Source organism: Strigops habroptila, chromosome 2, assembly GCF_004027225.2.
Source record: "Strigops habroptila isolate Jane chromosome 2, bStrHab1.2.pri, whole genome shotgun sequence".
Taxonomy (NCBI): Eukaryota; Metazoa; Chordata; class Aves; order Psittaciformes; family Psittacidae; genus Strigops; species Strigops habroptila.
Genome location: NC_044278.2, coordinates 35,152,003 through 35,174,939, shown reverse-complemented (window position 1 = coordinate 35,174,939; position 22,937 = coordinate 35,152,003). Strand labels below are relative to the sequence as shown.

At 41.0% G+C, this 22,937-nt stretch overlaps 1 protein-coding gene across 1 annotated transcript in view; it reads left to right on the top strand.

Annotated features, from left to right (window-relative positions):
• Positions 1-348: 348 nt before the first annotated feature.
• The window catches only part of LOC115604161 (amine oxidase [flavin-containing] A-like), a 37,669-nt gene continuing 15,080 nt past the window's right edge, over positions 349-22,937 (top strand). The window contains exons 1-5 of the mRNA XM_030476967.1: positions 349-486; positions 11,019-11,113; positions 13,293-13,430; positions 20,841-20,945; positions 22,177-22,268. Coding sequence (XP_030332827.1) covers positions 408-486; positions 11,019-11,113; positions 13,293-13,430; positions 20,841-20,945; positions 22,177-22,268 — 509 coding nt within the window. The 5' untranslated portion in view covers positions 349-407. The remainder of the gene's footprint in view (positions 487-11,018; positions 11,114-13,292; positions 13,431-20,840; positions 20,946-22,176; positions 22,269-22,937) is intronic.

Genomic DNA, 22,937 nt, shown 5'->3' with positions numbered 1-22,937 from the left:
CACGTTTTATAAATTTCAGTAAATAAAAAAGGGTTCGTGAGTGCAGGCTGCTAGGTCTGCCGCATCGTGCAACAGGCATCCTGTCACCTATCTGCCCCCAGCCCTTCTCCTGCACCCATGACGTGCACCCATGACGGGCCCAGGTAAAACATCCGTTCGGAGGCAGCGTTTAGCTGCCCTCCCTCTCCGCCGGGGTCTCACACCGCCCCGTCGGCCCGCGCCGGGCCGGGCGACATGAGAGCACCGGGGAGGCGTGGCTAAGGGTAACCCCGCCCCTGCGCAGCGCCCATTGGTGGAGATGTCGCGGGTTCCCGCCTAGGGGCGGGGCCGGGGCGGGCGGGACGGCGGGGTGCTGTCTGCCCGCTACAGCCAGGTCGGAGTCGTTGCTGCCGCCGCGGAAGGACGGGATGGAGACAGGGGCCGGGACAGGGCGCAGCGACATGGCCGGGAAATACGACGTGGTCGTGGTCGGGGGCGGCATCTCAGGTAGGTCCGGGGGGGCGGCGCGGCCGCCGGGCATCCTTCGGCCTTCCCGGGGCATCACCCGGGTGCTCCCAGCTGGACGGCGCGGGGCCGGGGAGCTGTGAGGCCGGGGAGCGGTGGGGCCGGGGGTTACTCGTTCCAACGGCTGGCTTTAAGGCCTGGGCGATGGTTCTAGGGGGCGTCAGGTCCGCAGGGGCGTCAGCTACCCTTGGGGAAAAAAAAATAAATAAACAAAACAAAACAAAAAATTATCCAGGTTGTTATTTTAGCACATGTTGGCTGTTTCCTGCGCTGGTCTGTACTTCGTGCTCATCAGAAGAGAGTCCGTAGGAAGACTGACTGCATAGTGTCCACAGGTGCGGGAGAATGCAAGGATAAAGGCTGGGATTTGTGCATCCCGAGAAAGATGGTGTTTTGAAGTTGCGTGGTTTTAGGTTGCTCTTGCAGCACTGGCAACTGTATTCTTTTGATAAATGCTGTAGAAGGACATCTGGAATATCTGTAAAAGAACGTTAGGGTTTGTAACTGTGACAAGAGCTGTGCTACAGCCAGCCAAATTCCCCCAGTGCGATGGACTCTTCACACTTTGCTAGGAAATAATTCTCCAAACACTCTTCAGATCTACTTTAGCATTGTGACCCCTGATCCTCATGCTTAAGCATACACACACACACACACACCCCCCTCCGAAGTAATTATTCTTATGGCACGTAACTGTACCTAGAATGAGAATGGTGCTATGATGGAGAAAATCTGGTTTGTCAGCCGGATAAATACTGTGTTAGCAGCTTTGGCCATGATTCAGTTTTCAGGGAGTCTTTACTTCACTAATGATTCAGAAAACGGTGAGTTATGTCACTTCAATGATACTACAACCATTATGGCTATAGGTAAAATGAGTTTTTATTAGAATTGAGGAGAAGTTGGTGGACTTTCTTTAATCTGCAGTGAATTAATGCATAAAACAGCAAATAGTTTACTTAATTGCATTATTTAATTTGCTAAAACAATGTTAATTGTTTAATTTTTGTGACAATGTAATTATGTAAAAATCTGTAGAAAGAAAGAGCTTGGACATAGTTTTGCTTGCATTTTACTTTTATCAAATGCCTGGGTGTTTTTCTGCTATCATGAGTCATTGGGTCTTCATGCTTGAGGTTCCCGTAATGCAGAGTGCCCTTAGAAAGTTAGCACCCTCGACTGTGTGCAGCTGATGGTGATGTGAACTTAATGTGGTTTTTAGGGCTCTGAGAAGCTCTTCTTCCCTTGCTTCTCCAGCTTTCTAACCTGTAGCAGTGATTTGGAAAATGCATCGAGCATTTCTAAATGGTATCTTGCCTCACTAGTACAAGAATTAGCAAGTTTTTTCAGAACACTTATGCCTTGGACTAAAGCCTGGTGTGGAGTCTGAAATGGAGCCAAGCAGGAAATTTCAAGGCGTTGCAGTCTCTGAAAATTTGTCAGTGGCATTAGGAAGACAAATAAACATGTCATAGCACTCTTGGGGTACAGGAACATTTTTCTTACCAGTGGAAACCCGTATGTCACTCCAGTAGCATAAAAATTAGTGTTTGCCTGTTATGAATTACCACTGGCATCATTCTAAGAAAGCAGCCTTAGAAAAACAGGCTATAAATGTCTTATTTCATAATTAATCAATCTTCAATATATAATACCATTCATAGCTGGGCACTATAATTCCTATTAGCTCCTGGTTTGTTTTGCTTTTCACACAGCTTCTCTGCCACCACTGTTCCTGTACCAATACACCTACACTTCAGTTCTGTAAGAGGTTAGACAGTGCTGCTTTCTGGTCTTAAAAAATGTAGTCTGTATCGAGAACTTTGGCACTGGTGAGATAAAAACCATGCTCCAGTATGGACAGGGTTTCCCCTTAACATCTCTCGGACTCCCGTCTTGGCTTGCTGCTGCTTGTTTCTCTGAAGATCTATTTGAAGTTGCCTCGTCTGCTAAGATTACTGCCTACTCTCCTTCTACTGTATTTTAAATACTCATGACCTGGTGTTTGCAAGAAAGGATGGAAAACTTTGGGATAAACTAATTGTTTACTAGAAATACATGAAATATACATGAGGTATAAACAAGGCACTTGTTAATGTATTAATTGCGAGCTTCCCAGCAGTGAGATTGTGGCTTTAAAAAATATTTGTACAATATTCGCAAAATAAAGCTCAAATCCTGACTGGCATCTCTGCAATTACCTATTCCTCAAAGTGAAGATTGCTCTTGAGAGCAAATTTCTGTACGACCTAACACACTCTTCTCATCCATGCTCCTCTCCTCTGTATGCACACATCTGTACATGGTCATTCACAGGGACACAGAATCAAGTTTGCCTGTAGGAAGCTGCACTCTAGGGATGGAGGGAGCTTCTGCAAAGTGTGCTTCACAGTGGGGAAGCCTTGGAAGAAGAACTCATCTCTGGTAGACTCTACTGCTGATATTTTCCTGCTGTACTCCATGGAATCATGTTCAAACAACCCACACTTCCTTAGCAGGTACATTTGGACCCCTGCAGAGAGGGAGCTGCAGAGCTTGGGCTAGATTCCTCTTTTCACATGGGCGCATATGTTGAAAATGCGGATCATGGCCAGGAAAGGCCCCAGGCACATGTTTGTATCATTCTTAATGCATAATGTCTCCCGTAATACAGTTAATATTAATTATAATGTTTTATACACCAGCATATGAAATAAATTGATGCCTGAAGTTTAAGACTTTCCCCATACCCACAGGGAGTTCTTATTTATATGCCTTGAATATTTTTCCCATTTTCTACTTATAGGGTTTTCTACCGAGCTGAAGAGGGTATTCTGGTTTGGATTGATTTTGACCTTTTGCTTGTACGTTTTGGTTTAGGTTATTAAATTCCCTCATTTGTTAAACACAGCAAGCTGACAGTGCATGGTGTGCCATAGGTGCATGTCTGCTTAATCGACAGGATCATAACCCTGACATCCCATCAGAGAATCGTCTGCTGCTTGTGTTAAGGGCCTACACTAATTGAGGACTAAGACATTGTCATCCTCTGTGTTGGTAGACTAACTACTGTATGGATGGCTTCCAGAAGTTGTCCTTTTTATGTATCAGACCACTGCTATACTTCTTCTGACACACTGTCTGCATCTCACCTGTTACCTGCACCTGAAGCTAGGGCCATGGTTACAGGGAGATTCATATTTTGGCTCCATAGCCCTAGGATGCAGTGTGCACAAGTGCTCTGAGATACAAGATCAGTTATAAGGTCCAGGATGCTCAGTCACTCCTCGGGGATTGATTGTTAATGACTGGTCAGCATTAAGTCCTCAGAGAGTTTGGCAGAAACTTCAGATATTTCAACTTTTCAGATCTAGGAAATGGCTGCTGCCTGTATGTGATCTGCAATTCCTCAGAACTTTCTAACTGACCTTATTGCAGCATATTTTCACATGGATAACAAAATGTGCTATGATGACTCAAAGGCTACCTCCTTGCCAAATTTTAAGTTGCTGCTAGAACTTCCAAAATAGGAATAAAATAAAGCCATGAGTTTTCAAAATAAAAAAACCTTTGTTTCACAAAGGTTTAGAAATAGCAATTTTGACTAAGATTTTCCAGCAAAAAAGAATCAGCCTGAAAAAAAACACCCTGAAAATTCAACCTTAAATAATTCAAAATTTGGCAAAAATAGAATGTAAGCAAAATAACCTAATCTTTTTCAGTGGGAAGTTTGGGATATGTTTGCATGCCAGCCTCACCTTACACGTGAATTTTGGACACTGGGAGCCAAGTTTATCAAAAGAAGGCAAGGAAAGTTAAGAATGTTTGTCTAACATAATGCAAACCAGAGACATATCAGATATGGAGAACTACATGCAGAAGCAGGCAATCCCAAGAAAACTTGTTTACATACTTGGAAGTACGTAAACTTCCAAATATCTTTTGGAAGTCATTTCTGCACATCATGTTACAAACACAAAGCACGATGGAAGTACAGTCATCATTGAAACTTATGCTGAAAGTTACCATTCTTTGACATGGATAGTTCTTATTTCCACATAAAACCACATTTGTTCTTAGTTAGAAACAAGGAGATCTCATGGCTCAACAAAACAATGCTTAGATTTTCCAGCCACATGCAGGAAACAGCACTGTTTTCTGTTGCACTTATGGAGGAGTCCGAAGGCTACAAATTGTAGGAGAAGCTGGGATGTAAAAATAGTCGTAATTAGTCTTTATACTGAAATAAACCATATGACACCCTATTAAGGGTTTTTTTTCTCTCTCTTCGAAGAAGGGCACTATGTGTTGACATCTTCTGCTCCGGTGTGTGTGATTGGGATCCTTACCACTTGAGCTACCCACACATTGGATGAGGTCTCTGAGTGAAAAAGTGAATAATGAGGAAATGCAGATTTTCCTTGCTTGCTAAGATGGCTGCTATAATGGCAGCACAACTTATGTTGTATGTGACTTTCTTTGTTTTGACAGCATGCCAAGCTGCTAGTGGGTGGTGGTGTCAGATAAACTGTCAAATACAGTTACTGGTAGAAGATATAATCAGTCCCACCTGTGTAAATCTGGACTAGTTTTCAGTAGATTTTTTTTTTTTCTCCACTGTTGCTTCTAAATTTACCCAGAATTTGACCTGTAGGAATGCAATAGCTGGTTCCTAAAATGTATCCTGTGTTTGTCTCTTTACATTTGCCCTTTGCTGGACGCTGGCTACCTGGTTCCTTACTGCTTTCTTTCTGGATCCAACAGGAAAGCTGGTAATTGGTGATATTGTTGTCACTTAGTACCAGAAATTTCTAAATTTTTTGGGATGCAGAAATAAATAGCAATGTTTCACAGAGCTCTTGGTTCCCCATGAACTGCTAGCAAGCCGACTGTTATTATGAAAAGAGTTTACAGCAGGAACAAAACTATCAGAGCCCTGTATAAAGTGTCATAGATGTTCTATACAATAGTTGCAAATAAGCAGAAATATCAGTTTCCATTTGCCTTCATAATGTGTTCGAACGATTTTCTACTAAAGATGCAAAATCCTATGATGTAGGGCATGGATTTTGGTTAAGACACTCCTTTGTGTTATGTTCAGTGCTAGATATTTAGTTTTGGTCAAAATATGGTTTGATGTATTCATTATATAACCAGATGTACAAATATTATTTTCTTCATCATTCATAATATTTTTCATGTTGTTTTCTATGGTAAATGCATCATTTATAAATATTGTCTAACCCAGAAGGTAACCTGAGTAGTCACAGTAGTTTCTGCATCTGAGTGAAGAATATGTTAGGTTTCTTTCTGGCAAAACCAAAATGTACACCAGCATGATTCATAGGTTAGCAAATTCAGAGCTCTTGAGAGAGCGCTGAAAACCTATGGCTTGTCCTTGAGGAGCAGATTTTGCACTATGTCTCAGGCTTAGGTGAAAGGTATTAAAAGGAAGGAAAGAGTGTTTCTGTTAGCTAGGCAGGTCTGAAGTCTTAAGAGTGTTGTTTACTTCGGTAAGCAAAATAAACATCCAAGTAGTTAGGACAGATCTCTCAATATCCTAGCATAACAAAAACAGGCATGGGACAGGCATTATGCCTTTTCTGGGAATACCTATGTTCTTGATATTTGTGTCAATGACACTGATCATAGTTTAGCAGCAACATTTTTTCACATACCTATTTAGCTGAAGATCACCATTTAGCTAACAGGAATTTATTCCGCATACTGACCAAAGCAATTATCAGTAGTTAGAATTACGTGTAATTACGTCAGATGTTTCCATTAACTAGATAGTATCAAACTATCATCATCTTACCTGGTGGTGTTCATTTTAAGGGGAAGGAGGATGTTGCATTTCTAACCCGATGCTTATACTAGTTAACTTTTTTCAGTCTTTCTTTGGGGGGAGTGCATTATTCTGGATAAGAGATGTTTACTGCAATGGGCTTTGGACTTGGAAATCCCGGTGGGAGTGTATGGAGGAGTGGATTCAACCTCAGGACATAATTCCCTATCCCTGCTCACTGTTTCTGTTAACGCTCTCTGTGAGAAACTGCGTTTTGTACCCTTCAGAACAAGGCTTGCATCCATTGAAAGCATTTCGACAGTAGTGCCACTGAAACCAGTCAGAGTGGCTGGTCTCAGTTGGGCAACGTAGTCTGTAGTAAAAAATATTTGTTCTCTTCTGGTTGAAATCTTTGCTGAATCAACTGGATTATTTTTGCTTGAGGGGAAGAAAAGAATTGATGAAAAATAAGTGAAAAACATTTATCTGAAAATGACAAAATAAATAAACACAACCTCATCCCCAGAATCAAGTATTCTACATCAAGGATTGTGAAATAACATGTGGAAAGATAAAATACAGCTTCTGACAGACAGAAAGTTAGTAATGTTATGGACTTCGGCAACATGGAAGAAGAAATGAATGTACCGCAATGTGTTTTGTTACTGGTTTGTGCAAATTTGAGGGGCTGTAATGTAATTATTACTTTTTGTTGTTGTTGTTGTTAACTTCCAGTGTCAATTTTGAATCTTCAAATCCTTAGTATGTGAAAGAAAACATTTCTTTCATTCTCAGCCTTGTATATATTGTTGCCCATTTGTGGTTTCCCTGGTCAGCCTGATATAAATTAGTACATTTTAACTTTATTTTAAAACTTATTTACATACAATGGTGTACACAAAAAAAAACCCCAAACAAAAAACCCAAGCAAGGGAAAGAAAGAGGTGAGGAAGGGAGATGTTACCCTGTGGTCATGGAAAGGTTTTCATCTCTTATTGACAGGTTCGTGTTTACTTGGCAAAGAAACTTCTAGCTGAATAATGAGAGCTGATTCTAAGGTGGGCACTGCCAGATATAATTACTCAATTGTGTCTGAAAAAAGTTAGGTTTTCCATCAGTGAAATGGTAAAAATAGTCACAGTATTAGCATGCTGTTACAGTGGAACTTTAATGAGGATATATTGCCAATTGTCTTACTTTACTGATGTGTGTTAGAATAATGTGCAAAAAAGTTCAAAAATTGTTCCCTTGCTTAAGATCAGAAAAACGCAGAGATTTTGCGGAAAGCTTTTTTCTGTATGGTACTCAATTAAAGCCTGTTAGGTTAGAACACTACAGTAATGGCTTAGTAGTCTTTCACACAATGTAATTATCCCACTCATGTACAGCAGGGTGGATTAACAAGGATTTTATGAAGGAATGTTGTATTAGGCTGTTTTTTTTAAACTTTCAGCCCAATGGTGGAGCCTAAAAGGCAAACACTTTGTCAAAGCAGCTAGCAAGTAGGCAAACAGTATGTCCAGAAAACCAGCAGATAGTTACCTTTCCAATCTTAACAGCTGACTTCTGCCTTTGTTTTGGTGTGCTGAATACAGCACATACATAGTGGCCTCAGTTTGAAATGTTAAAAGGTTAGTGGTATCTATACCCTTCACTGCCTTTCTGTGGCTTGGAGATGTTCACCATGCATCACATAAGAAGTATGCTGTCTCTGGGAAAGATGCTGGTGGTTTTTGCTTCTCGTTATGGCGTATCGGTGAATCTGCCTGATGCTGTGGGGTATAGAGCCTAGATTTTGAAAAGTAGAATTACTGTACTATTACTGTAGAATTACTATCACATTTCCAATAAAGTAACTTTCTAGAAACTCCCATTGTTTGTGCTACAGAATTTATATCTGCTCATATACCCTGTATCACCTCCAGTGTTGATGCGACTTGGAATTATTCTCATAAATGCTACCCTTATAACCACTCCCCTACAAAATAGGGAAATATTTCCTACATTAGGGGGCTCGGTTGGGAATCAAGCTCAGGTGTCTCAAGTCCCAGTCTTGCGCACTACCTGTAGAGTTGAACCTTTCTTTCCTATGAGGTAGAGGCTTGCTTTGTTGTATTTTCCATGAGGCTACATACAAAATTCAGTTTTGTTCAGCATCTCTGTGTTTCAGCCATGGCATATGTCTTGTAGTCTGCAAGTTGGCTTGAATTCATCTTACTTGCTTTTATTAATTTATTTTTTAACTGTATATCCGCAGTTTTCATACACTTGAAACTGCTTTGCTTGATAGGATTATGACAATTTTCTGAAAAGAAAATAGCAGCAGTGTGATCTGTGGCAGCAGCAATTCTGAGTCCTTAATAGTGCTGCAGAATCAATAGGAATGGGGCTTTACTGCATGAAGTCTTCAGATGGGGGGGGGAGCTTGTTGTGAGATTGCCATAGAAACCCTTGTGGAGGATGTATAAGTCATCTTGTCTTGTTTATTCTCATCTAATAACAAGTGAATTTCTACAGCCAGATACTTCAAATCAGGCATAGTTTTGGCAGGCTCCTTTCATCTTTCTGAGGCAAGTAGTATATTTCTAATTCATAGAGTGATACACATGAGTTGTGCCCTCTGGCAGTTGCCAATAAGCCATTGCTGTCCCAATGTGTCTCTTGCCCTTTCCTAGTCTGTGTAGCTGTGAAGCCTTTGTTTTTTCTTCTGATCATTGTCTAAGGTGACTCTTTGGTTAACAATAATGAAACTAAAAACCTGTAAGGTGGGAGTGCAAGAATTGTTTTAACAAGCAAACAAGTTAGAGAACCTCAGTCTTATTGCCACATGTTCTTCATCCTTCAACAGTCCTTCTTTATTTGGATGTATCATCTAATTAAGCTACAAACCAGTAGCAAGCTTAACTTCCAACCCAGTCCAGTGCAACCATTATTCTTCCTACACAGCTGTGGCATGAATATAGCTATCATATACAGCATGGAATGATGGTCTTAGGCACTAAGTATTCGCATACAGTGGTTGTGGGGTTTTGTGGTTTTTTCATACCTAGGCCAGATTTTTGGCTGCTTCATGTAGGACAGGATAACAGATGAATGCACGGTCCATTTTTTCAAGACTTGTATATCTACAGTAGACTTTCTTACAAAAGAAATTTGTAATTTTGTAATTCTTACGTAAGAATTACCCACTTATGCCTGAGTGTCCAGTAATATTAATTCAGACTAGAGAAATTCAATCTTTTATTTTATATATGTAGGAAATCTTTTTTCTTTTTTTTTTTTTTGGTAACAAAAGCTATTGAATATTTGGAAAAATATGTTTTTCACATATAAAAAAATATTTGCAAGGAAATACTTCAGTTTGTATTCCCAACATTATAGAGTTGCGCCTTCTATGCTTATGTTGAGGAAGAAGATAACACCATCACAAAAGGATTGAAGAATTCAACATTAAAAAAAAAAAAAAGTTAAATGTTCTATACAGACTTTCATGCAGGAAAAAAAATGATCAAAAACTGCTGAAATAAATCAGATCAATTTAGAAGATGTTCACTCCACTGAAAAATGGCTTGCATTTTTGAAAATTAGAATACTAAATAAGTGGAAGAATCAAGTATACTTCTGCTGCAGCAGCGATCTAAAGAATATAGTGAGAGGATGTAAATTTATTTTTAGATGAGAATGAAAATCGTATATATAATTTTTGTCAATGTAAGCCATTTGAACTTCCTCAGTTCTGGTTTCCAGTGAATGGTATTCCCCTGCCCCATTAAAAGATTATGTGCACAGAAGTTTATGAGTTATTCTGTACTGGCCTCAGAATAAGCAAGTACACTTAATGCTACCCAGAACAATTCCTCTCCTCTGGTCTTTTCAGACGTGCATTCTTTGTTGGCTCATGAACAGTTGCTTTTAATCACATTTTGAGGTAGTGTAATAAACATGAATATAATATTATTATTCCTTACTGCGGGCTATCTTGGAAGTTCTGATCAATACGGCTGGCTTTCGTATACTTAAGGAAGGGAAATGACTCCAAAGAAATAATGCCTCAGTGCCAAATTGGCCTGCAGGGCAGTGGTATAATCTGATTTCACAAATTCATGATTGCTTTTTACAATTTCAGCTCACATTTGTCAAAAGCAAAGAGGACTCCTGTCCTATTGAATTTTCAGTTGTCTGTACTGCCTCTATCACAAAGTCCCATAATTAGATGATTTTTGCTGTGACTATAATTCCTTTTATAAAGTATCTATGTTTGATTGCCACGTTCAAACTCCATTGCTTAAAATTAATCTTGACAGTGAAGCAGTCTTTCTTCCTGCATGTGAATGAGGACAATGGATAGCAATAGAAGGGAAAGTTGATGAGTGAGAGAAGTTGGAAGCCTACCTTGCTGTAACATGCCTATTTAGTATATTATTATTTCTATCTCTATAGTACTGCAAGCCTCACAAACTGCGTTCTGCCTTTGTATGTACTGTGCAAATGAAGAGTAAGATTTGTGTCCTTTAATAATTGAGATTTTACTGGTTTTAAAATGCCAAAATGCTAACTGGAAGGAGGAAAACTTCAGCCTGTGAATGCTACTTATGGATATGTTTATAACACATGATTTCTGTGGTAAGACATGAAAAGTTTCTGACTTCTCTCAGGAATTTTTGAAAACAGTATTGAAATCTCTGACCTTGAAGCTTTGGTTCAGTTTTTGACCATTGCTTTAAAGCACTTTCTCTTTTTCTGGCAGGTTTGTCGGCTGCCAAATTGCTTTCTGAGTCTGGGGTCAGCGTGGTCGTTCTTGAAGCCCGGGATAGAGTTGGAGGAAGGACATTCACTGTCAGGGTAAGTGTTTCATGACATGCTGGACTCTCACTTGTGCTGATCTACAATGTGGCAAATGTCACTCCTATCTTCCAGAAGAGTAAGAAGGAGGAACCAGGGAATTATAGGTCAGTCAGCCTGAACTCAGTCCCTGCGAAAGTGATAGAGCAACTAATTCTGGACACCATTTCCAGGCACATGTAGGACTAGAAAGTCATCAGTCAGCATGAATTCACCAAGAGGAAGTCATGCTTGACCAACCCAATAACCTTCTATCATAAAATAACTGGCTTGGTAGATGAGGGGAAAACAGTGGGTATTATCTACTAGGACTTCAGTAATTCAACACTGTCTTTCATAAGATCCTCATAGACAATCTGATGAAGTATGGACTGATTGAGCAGCCAGTGAGATGGCTGAAAACTGGCTGAACAACCTGTTCCACAGGATGGTGATCTGTGGTATGAAGTCTAGTTGGAGGCTGGTAACTTGTGGTGTACCCCAAGGGTCAATACTGGGTCCAGTCCTGTTCAGCATTTTCAGTAATGATCTGGATGATGAAAGGACTGTAGCTTCTTTGCTAGGAGAAAAGGCTGAGAGAGCTGGGAGATATTCAGAAGCTGTCTGGATGCGGTCCTAGGCAACCTGCGCTAGGAGACCTTACTAGAGCAAGAGGGGTTGGACCAGATGACCTCCTGAGGTCCCTTCTGACCTCAACCATTCTGTGATTCTGTTGGTTTGACGTTAGCCAGGGGGAAAAAGGGGAGTATGAGTTCCCAAAGCAGGCAAGTGTCTCAAGTTGCCATCACTTCTGTCAAGTAATAGAGCTCTGTTTGAAGAGGTTGCACTGCAATACATGCCAGTGGGCTTCTCTTGACAGGAGGTGCTTTAAGACTGGCCTGGAAGCAACTCTGAGAGCCATCGAATGGGACTAGGGTGCCTGACCAGAAGCACGTAGTACTATTTTAGATGCCCTAGAATACCTTGCCTGGCATCCAGCTGCAAGTCTTCCATGGGTCATGAGACAAATTTGTCAGCCTTGCTCAGCTTGGGTACCTTGGGCTGTCTAAAATTGTGTTAAACATCTGTATTAAGGTAATTGAATTCCACCCACGTAGTCCGTAGCCTTTGTCCATGGCAGGATCTGCTCTGTCTTTTAACCTTACAGAGGGAAACTATCATCTTGAGACCATGAGTGTCAAAGCATTTCCCCTGTCATTCCCATCTCACTTTGCATACTGTAACAGGCATGATAACTAAGAGCCCTATAAGAAGCAGGGCCAAACATCATTACAGCTCAGACATACATTTTAACACAGCTTAAAATTATCTGAAATAACACTCCTGCTTCTAAAAATGGACTACGTCTTGCTTGCCATTAAAAAGAAAATGAAAGAAATAAGGAGTCACCTGTGGCACAGGGTAATGTAATATAGCCATTACTTCTGCTTCCCACCCTGGAAGTAAGGGAGGTTTAAATTATGTCAGATGCTGTTGCTGGGGAACCAGAGATAAACAGTGGTGTTTCGGCAGAAATCATTGTGCGTGAAACATGAAGCATAAACACCATTCTTCTGTGACACTGAGAATGCCTAGCTTAAAATGCTCACTATAAACAGTGTTAAAAGAGTTATTATCTTGGGAAATCAGCCTGCTGTAATAGTATTCATTCCTGAAACCTTTTGTTTGTTTTCTTTCTGCTTCCCAAGTGAGCATAATGCTGGCCTGAGGGGTGCATAGAGGACCTTTGGTGGCAAGCATCGCTAAGAGCTGCTAGCCAGAGCACACCAGGCTAGAGCCAAGGTGTGCAGTGCTGGAAAGGAGATTACTCTCCGTGAATACTGCAGTGCAGTACTCAGCATTTACAGCCTAAGCAGATATCTACAGAGAAAACAGGCCTTGGTGCTGGAGATGGTTTCAACAAGAAATGTTTTACGATGTTTTGGTTGGATATTTCTTCCTATTCTCAGATCTTTTGCGAGACCTAAAAGCCAATACTAAAAACAACAGGGAAATTTAAACAAGAGTTAAACCAAATTGCACTCGTGCGTGACAGAGACACTGTGATTTCTGCATGTTTGTGATTACATATGCATATAGTTGCAGTGCTAATCAGTATGGAATAATTCTTTCTGCTTCTATGTTTGTGTTGAGGAGCATCCTGTGCAGCTTCTGATTCCTGTATTCTTTCTTTTCACAGAACAATCAGGTTAATTACGTAGATGTTGGTGGATCGTATGTGGGACCTACCCAAAACCGGATTCTCCGACTGGCAAAAGAGCTGGGTATTGAGACCTACAAAGTGAATGTCAATGGCCATATGATCCATTATAAGGGGGCAAGTATTGCATTTTTCATGTTGAGGTACCTAAAGGTATCACTGAGCTTTAGAAATTGCTGACAGTCATTGAGAGTGTTTCATTTACAGCTCACTATTAGTAGTCCAGTAAGCACCTGTTTGAAGTGTTGCTATTCTATTTTAACTTACTGAGAGTGTGACCAGTGGTTCTTGTTTTCTTTTGTAAAGTATTCAAAAAAATGGGACTGACAGCAGTTAAAAAGTTTGGGATACATTTGGCAACTGGTTGTCTTTGAATATATCCTCTGAAGAATTTTTTGTGAAATTTTTATAAAATACTTGCTCTGAAATAAAGGCCAAATTTAAATAAGAAAAAAAAATTATAAAACTGTTGGATACTATTGAAAGACAATACTAGAAAACATCATTATGGGACTACTATGGGAGTAGTATAAAGTTTTTGCCCCACTTATGTAACTAGATTTACATGAGATCCCTCCCGGTTCTGTAGCGTGGGATTCATCTTACTTACAAATGGATGTCTGGAAGCTGGGCATCTATTGTGAGACTCATTGAGATTCCCTCTCTATCTAATGGTGAGAAACAAGCCTCTCCCAAGGCTTGCTGTAAGCTTCGTGTCTAAGATGTAGGGCAGTGGGAGTACAGATGGCCACTCCTGAGTAGGTGCTGGTGGCTAAAGTGAGCTAGAATGAAGCCTGTCTTCAGAGCAGATTTCCAGCCCTTAGATCTTTAGCCCACCAAATTTTTGCTCAGGTCCTATTGCCAAAACAAGTAAAGAGGGAGAGAAGCAGGGAGAGGGACAAAGAGAGACCTAAGATTCATAGGTATGAGGTACAACTATCTATCTCCATAACTCACAAAATACACTTTCCAAAGACCGTAACTTCTTATATTTTTTATTATCCTTTAGTTTTGGTACTTCCCAGGCTCTGATAGAAGGCTTGAAGCCTATATGAATCAGAGTTGACATACTTGATAGAAACAGGTCTAGTTTCTATCAAGAAACCTTAAATGGCTTCATTTCTATTATCTTTCCACTTTTTCATCCAAGAATTAGAGCAATGTGTTCATGCTGCAAAGTTTTATCATCTGGTTCTATAACCTCTCCTTATTGGGCAGATTCATGTCATGCTCATAAAACAGCCACATCTTAAATAGTTGCATAGCTACTCTATAATTCTAAAAAAGTTATTTTACACTACCTGGTAAATTCAACAGCAAGAGGGCTGGGCTGATTTGTACCAGCTGAATGTTTGGCCCACTCTATTTTATTTAAGCTCAGACATGGATCTCTTAGCATCCTAAAAGGCACTTATGTGTGTTAAATAAAAGGTTCTAATAGGTTACATGAATTTCAGCCCTTAATCCATTTTGACACTGAAGCCGCAGCTTTTTTTCATCCTACGTTACATTATGCATGTCCTTGCTAATGACCATGTAATTTTGTAAATTTTCTTTGAAGTGAAAGCATGTTTCTAAGCAAGAGGCAGCATTATGAGCTAGTCAACTGGCTGTGGGCCAGTTGTAGATTTGGTATCGTGGTCCTGCCAAGCTAACTGAGGACCCCAAAGGAGACATAGTTGTTGGACCAGTGTGACTGCAAAGCGGGTTTAAGGTCTCCCAGTGCAGACAGGCTTAAGCACTGAATAAATAATGATGCTTTTCCTCCAGTAAGTCTCATTTTTCCCACATCCTCTTCCCATCAATTGCAGGCTTTTCGTTTTCTTTTACCTAAGGTTTTCCACAGCTTCTTCTCCATATTCTTTCCGTAAGACACCACGTAGTCACCGTGCCCTTTGTTTTAGGGATCTGTTGTTGAACCCTCACTTACATCCCACTTCTACAGGAAGCTTGTTGAAAACCATCTGTGCAGTCCCGGTTATTGGCTGGGTTGGTGAGTGCTCAGGGCCCTAAGGGCTTGTACATTTTACCTACCCTGTTAGTGTGCTGTGATGATGATGAGTTGGCCAGGTAGGGATTTGTGCTATCCTGGCTATTGATACACCCCTCATATTCATTGAAGATGCTCCAGGAACCTGAGCACCTGTGGTAGCTCCTAGATAGAAAATGTTAGCAAAGAGGTGATTCGATATTAAAGGATCGTTGCCCAAGAAATTAGATATTAAACTGAAAGATGGATATGTTCAGTTTCTTGGGCTAATACGCTGTCAGCCTTGGGCCATCTGCTGCCTTTCAGGTTTGAAAAGTTTGACTGAAACTTTTCTGTTTGCGTCTCATCTGCTATTTCTGTCATCTGATGGCTGTCAGGGAGCATGTAGCTGGAGACAGACAGGAAGGTCTCTTCCCAAGGGCATTTCTCCAAAGTCTGCAATGCTATGTGATTTTGTCTGAGGCAAGAGGGAGAGTGTTTTGAGGAATGACTAAATATTTCTTTAGATTTTGTTGTGACATTCATTCAATTGTATATCATCTCCAGCACCCCCAGATTAAGAGATTTTTGGTCTTTTGTGTACCATACTAACCACTTCAGTTTAGCTCTTCTTGAAGATTTCCAGGATGCTGCTTGGACTGAGTTAGGAGAAAGCGGGGAAATGTTTACTCCTAGCAGTGGAAGCAGCCAAGGGAAAGCAAAAATCCCCAGGGGGATTTCATGAGCTTCTTTGCTCTGAAAGGAATTTTTCCCGTATGTGTGTGGAAAAATTCCATGTATTGCAAGCTTTAAAAACATGTTGCTTTGTGTGGACAGGTTCCCTTTGTAGTTACAGTTTATTTGAAAAATCAAATTATGCAACTATTGTTTATCTTTTTAATTTTGTTTATTCATTCTTTTCCATCAGTTAGCATGGTAACGAGGGCTGCTTTGATGTCAGTTGGGAATTTGATTGTATCCTGTCATTGTAAATCTGTAACTTCAAATTGTAGATTTTGATACAAGCCCCAGATTTTCCTTCCAGCCAAATGGCTCTGTGGCTACTGTCCTTTAATTCATCAAGAATGCTTTAGGAGTGAGAAAAGGCAGATGTGCTGGAGTTCTCCTTACTCAGATGGTGCAAATAGCTTTTTATTTTTACAGAGGACCTTGAAGGCCACGCTATGCTGTGTTTTCACCTTCTTTTTAGTAGAAGACCCTAGAAAGTAAAGGCATTAGGGCCTTGGTGAGGTATTAAACTTCTCATATAACTGCTGTCCTCTAATATCTGGCAGCAGCACCAAGCTCCAGTATACATAACATTAGTAAATAAGGACTGATTTTGCTTATTTGTTTGCTTATGATTTTGACAGCAAGGTAACACTTGACAAAAGGTGAGCATTTCTGTGAAGTGAAGGATGCCTACCTCAGGGCTCACGCCATAGGGAGCTGCTGCTCTAGGTGTATGCACTATGGATGGCCCATGGGCAATAGCAATCCCTGCTTTGGTGCACAAGGAATGCTCCTCCTGTGCTTCCTCATGTGCAGCTTGTCCTCAGCACAGCAGGCAGGAGACAGACTTACCAGACTGCCAAAATTGTCTGCTCCTGTTGCACAACTTGAAGCTTGGAGTGGTGTCACAGCTGGGGCAGCTTGGGCTTAATTCCTGTAGTTAATTCCTGTAAGTCACGGCTACAAGTCACAGCGTAGCCCTGGCAGGGAAAAGAGACCTTGCAGAGCACACCTCTCTGCTGCCTTTCTAACCACTGAAGTGTGGTGCTTGGGGATATTGTTTCCTTTGGGTTGGTGTGGGATAACTAATCCAGGCAGGCAGCAGGACTCAAGTCTGAGGTCTGCAGCAAAGCATTCAACACGCCAGGAAATGAGAAAAAATTGGATGAATTCTGTGGTCAGGCAGGCAGCCTTATGTTAGCATGGGAGCAAAGCCGGTAGGTTATTTGCCTTTCAGTTAAGAAAACAGTTGTTCTCAAAATAATACACCCAGAACACTATAAACTTGTTTAAAAATGGAATATTGCAAGACCTTGCTGGCTTGCAGTGATCTCCTCTGTGCAACATGCAGCCAGAGCTCCTTTGCCTAGTAGGGAGACAATATTAAAACCAAATGAATAACTTACCAACCCCAGGTCATTTGGGCTGGATTTATTCCCTGCTGTGGAGATACTTGTGCAAGAGAGAAAGAGTTGAAAAACTGATGTGGCTAAGGCTGTTTGTCACATGTTTTCTGATGGGCAATGGGAATTTCTCTCCTGGAATTTGTTAGAATTGGGCTTTCCTCTGATCAGTTCCCACCTCTTATGTGTTCAGCCACCCCTGCACAAGGAGTTAGTGTGCCTATGAACTATTTCAGGCTCTCTGAATTCAATCTCAGTCTCTTTCAGGCCTGTTAGCACTGTTGTATTTTTCCAGCTTTTCCTGCCCTTGGTCTCCAGTTTTACTGAAGTTACGGGGTTTTTTTGCATGCAGAGGAGAGCAACAAGTAACACAGCTTTAGACTGTTAAGTATCAGTTGGCATTTCAGTGGTAGTTTCGGATAGTTCAGGGGATCAGTTGGCATAGTTTTCAGGGGATAAATTATGTTTCCCCATCGATCTTCCTGGGCTATGCCATTGACCAAAGATGTGAGGTTAATAATATTTTCAGATCAGTAATGAAAGGATAGTTATTTTTTCAAATAGGAGGTAAAGGAATATCCAATTCGATATGTGTCATATTCTTGGTCAGTCCTCAGCAGTTTGTGGTCATGGTGGTCTAAAGCTAGTATAGAGGTGGAAAAGTTGGAGGAAAGTATTAGATAGCCAGGCAGTCGGAGTATTGCCCCATCCTCAGCAATTAGGGTAGTTTGGGAGTTTCTGAGCCTGAAGCTGTTGAACACAGTAGAGTTAATGCTGGGGGTTGGAAAAGTTGTTTTGGTGCAAAGCTCACCATAATGTTTCTGGGAGATACTTTTCTTGGGCTGTTGTTTCCAGCAATTTAAGGAATAGGATTGACTGAAAACAAGAGGAGGAGAGGAGCATTAGAAGTTACTTTTTTACTTTCATTTTAGAGTTAAGCAGACCAAAGATAGGAGTGGTGTTTGCAAGTTACGCCACTCAGTACAAACAGTCACTTATCAAAAAGTCTGTTGAAAAGAGGTATCACTGAACAGTGAAAAACTGAAAAGTTTTCACTGCAACTCCTGAATGGCGGGCTTATCTTTTCCCTTTGTCCCTTGCAGTGGACATGACAGAACTGCAGTAATAACTTATCTTCACCTGTTGTTGGGTGGCCTGACAGCTTTGCACCTCATCTGTGCCTAAGGGCAGGATTATTGGTGTTAAGGCACATTGATGGCACCTGCATTCTGACCAGAATAAAAAGTCTAGCAATAAGTGAACTTTGAAGGAGCAGTATTTGATGATCTTTTTGGAAAACAAAATGTTGTGCAATAAGAAGAAAATTATTAGCAATATATTACTGCTTTGTGTCATAACTTCCTTGTTTGATACAGCATGGGTTTATGATAGTAATAGCTGTAGCATGCAGTATATCCCTTTGCGTGTGTTTTTTGGTCCACTTTACTGTGTCTGAACACACAGTGCTCCAAACTGGCAGTGAAAAGTTGTACTCTGGAGAAGGAAGATGCAGCATCATGCAGAGAGTTCCCTTGCTGGTAGTTCATAGGAGCATTTTCTCTGCCCTTGGCACACCAGAATTGTGTTTTGCGTACACACATGCACCTGGAGAAGGCTGGAGCAGCATCCCCTGCCCACCTTCTTCCAACATAACTCTCTAAACCAGAATGAAATGGGGATAAAAGAAACAAAAACAAAAAAACAAACAAAAAAACAAACAAAAAAGAAGTATGTGGTACACAAGTTTAAGATTACATACCCAGAAATCCAGAGGTAACCAACCACCTCCAGAATCTTCTCAGCGAACTGAAAACTCAGGATTTGTTGGATATTTAAAAAAAAGTCTTTAAGCACTTGGATCTGAAACTGAACTAAGTACTGAGATTGCAACCTTGTGCTTTGCTTGGCCCAGAGCAGAGATTACTGTGTCTGGACTGATCAGGAGATCATGTCTGCTGTTCCCTCACTGAAAATGAGGAGGAGGTACATCATGGTCCACATGGACCCTGGAGCTGTGGCACCACTGCAGTCGTCCTCTGGGGAGAGAGGGACCAAGCAGTATTGGCCATAGCAAGATTTCTGTTCCTTACCCATGTACCCTTGTGTCCTCCATTGTACCTGCATTGGGGCTGGCAAACATTGACCAAAATGTGTGAATCTGGATTTTTTTACTGCTTTTTCCAAGTCTGGAAGCTCACTGTGGTCTCTGAGTTTCATTTGCACCTTTTATCTTTGTTATGATCTTGCAGAAAAATGTTCTGAAGAATATCAGAAATCCATATGTATTTACGCACACATACACAATTACCAGTGGGGAAGAGCTATAAATTCTCTTTCACCAAGCGTGGGGAAGGCACATTTGGCTCCTGCTTTGTGTCCCCCTGTCCCTGGGTCACCATCTCATGCATTTGCAGCCTCTCACTTGATCTGTGACTCCCACCTGCCAGGTGTGATGTGCTGGCACGGTATGCACTGCACTGAAAAGCACGTTGCACACTTCTTAGCACCGCAGTTCCTACCTGTCATGGTCCAGTGTGTTCACTGCATCCTGCCGAGTGACCTCATGTGAACTTTTGACACACCTGAAAGAGCAGAAACAATTGAAGAGGTCTGATGAGAATTTTGCCATTGATTGATATGGGGGAAGGTTCCAAGCAATTTAATAAGAGAAAATGTTGCCTGCTCATCCAATCCTTTCAGATTAAAGTTATCACAAAGAACCAGCTGCTGTTAGATAGTTTTGCTTATCACGATATCACAGGATTATCTGAAACAGTCTGTATTCCTGTTGCAGTTATGTTTTATACACATTGTAAGTACCGAAACCATTTTTGAAACTGTACAGATTTTTTCTTCCTGAAGCCAAAACCTTTTTTTGGCACATTTTTGGTAGGTTTCTCCCAAAGTACTTGGAATAATGAAGAGGCACGTTTGCTTTTATAGGTGAGGTATACCATAAAGGTGCTTAGACACTTCAAAATGCATGCAATTTTAGACCCATGCAGGTTTTAAAATGGATGTTTCAGCAGGCAGATAAGCATTAGATTCATTCATCTGTAATACTGAAGAAGGCTTAGGAATGAGGAATTTTACCTGCTTGGCCATTGCTTGTGTCTTCTTAGCCCAGAATTTGGCAGCTTGCTCAGAACAAATGTATCCCTCCCCATCCCCTCTCAATTAAACAAAAAAAGAAGTGTTATTGTCCTTTCTGATGTCAGTTCAACTGCTTTATGCCCTCATGCTTAGCTTCATATATTCCATTTCTTACATGCATATGCAGAATAAGGGGCGGGGGCGGGGAAACAAGCTAGGTCTTTTGGGGCAAAAGGTCAACCATGTGATGACTTTTGAGAATTGTGTTCTTGAGCAATGAAGATATGGTCAGTTCTATTTCAGTTACTTATGTTCTTATGTGTATTTTAGGGGAAGTCACGCTATTTCACAGGTATTACCCCTCCAACATGGAATCCCTTAGTTTATCTGGATTACAATAACTTCTGGAGGACCATGGACAAACTGGGAAAAGAGGTAGGCTGTGTAAATTGCATCTGTTTCTTAAAATGCTCATGTCATCATGAGTAAATCTGGTTTTGGTTTGTTTTGTATCTAGCAGGCATTTTTATTGCTTTTTTAATATAAAAAAGAAAAGAAACATCCCTCAGAGAAAATACCTGTGTTGCCCAGGAACTATCAGGAATAACAGGGCTTCCAAGGTGCCTTCCAACCCAAACCATTCTATGATTCCGTGAGAGGATACAAAAAGATTCAAAGGTGTCTAAGATATCTGAAAAAAATGAGGTTGAACCTTGGTACATGTACATTCCCATGCCAGGGAAAACCATTCCATGAGCTGGGAAATGAGAAGGGTTTTTCCCCTTCGCTTGTGACAGCCTTTCTGAGTAAGGATGACCTTTCCTTTTTTTTTTTTTTTTTTTTTTGCTGCCTAAAGATTGGTTTTATTTTAGTTCTAAAATTTTATTTCTAAAATTCTTAAACAGCAAATGCCTTCAAAATTCAAGCAGTACTGCAGATCTTCCTGTGTACAAAAATTAGCCTGGAACATCATACCGTCTTTCAAATATTTACCAGTTGGCTTATAGTCTGGCTACAAACCAGGGGCCCTACCTTACAATAACCTTCAAGCATAACTAATGATAGTCCTGCAAAGTTCATTGGGTTTATGTGCTTTTGCAGAATCAAATTTGTCAATGATACTACAATTTTTTTTTTGTCAAATAATACATTTTTTATAAAGATTCAAATATATGATAGCGTCATCACATGTCATGGTACTTAGATGCAATGGATTACTATTAAGAATTTAACTGTCTAAAAGTAATTGAATAGTATTTAGACATTTTCACTCCCTCTGTAGAAAACAGAGAGACATAGGGGCCTCCGAATACCCATCTGACTGAATCTCTGACTGGAGAAAGAATTTTTCCCTCAGCTGTTGGAGGACATCAGGACAACTAAATTAGAATAGACACCTTATTTCTGGAAGACTAAAGGCCAGATGAGTCCCAACATGAGGATATAGTTCACTGGTCAGCCAAAGCCAGATTTGGTGGTCACAGTACAATTCATGCCCAAAGCTGTGAGTGGAAACTATTCCATTTAGTTAATTTATTCCAAATTTACAGGGGGACAAAAGCAACTTCTGGTCAATGTATCAGTCAGCTCTGTGCTACTACCTACCTATGACCAGGCAATGATATAGCAGTAAATAACTTCTGGAATATTTCACCTCTCTCTCCAGATTCCTCTAGAAGCACCATGGGATGCTCGACATGCTGAAGAATGGGACAAAATGACCATGAAAGAGCTGATAGATAAGATTTGCTGGACCAAGTACGTAACTCCTCATTTACTTTGAAATCTAGCTACTATCTAGAATGACAGTGGCAAATTCTGGGGTACAGCTGAGTACAACTGTGGTACAGGCAGTGAGAGAGAAGGAAGTATCTGAGATGAGGCTGGTCTTTGTGATGTGCTGTTGGGGGTGGTGACAGCCTGTAAAGGATAAGGTGGTACAACAGAGCTTAGTTTGGCTGGCAGGTGGGATTAAGGTACTGGAGAAACCTGGGGTTTGCCTCAGCAGGCCCACGCACACAGGAGTGACAGCATGGGCTCTTCCCACCATACTTTCACTTCACGCAGTTGGAGAGCATGTGCCTTTGTCTTTAGGAAAAGAACCATGTAAATAAAACTCCACTTTATAGACATGAATAAAAGTCACTTGCAGGCATGGAAATGGAGGCAGACGGAGGTGAGGGGGTTTCCCCAGCCCCACGGCAGGCTAGGAGCTGGGGAGTGGTGTCCCCTGACTCTTGGCTAGGTCCTCTCCTGCACTGTTATCATATGCGTCTGCGTTTACTGTGTGAGCTGCATTTCATGTACCATGGAGCAAGCAGGTGCTGCTGGCAGATCAGAGAGCAGCAAGCCGTACCAGAGGGCAGCTGCTCTCCAGTGGTTGCTCAATGGATAGGGCAGTGTGAGACCTGAAGAGTGGGAAGCGAG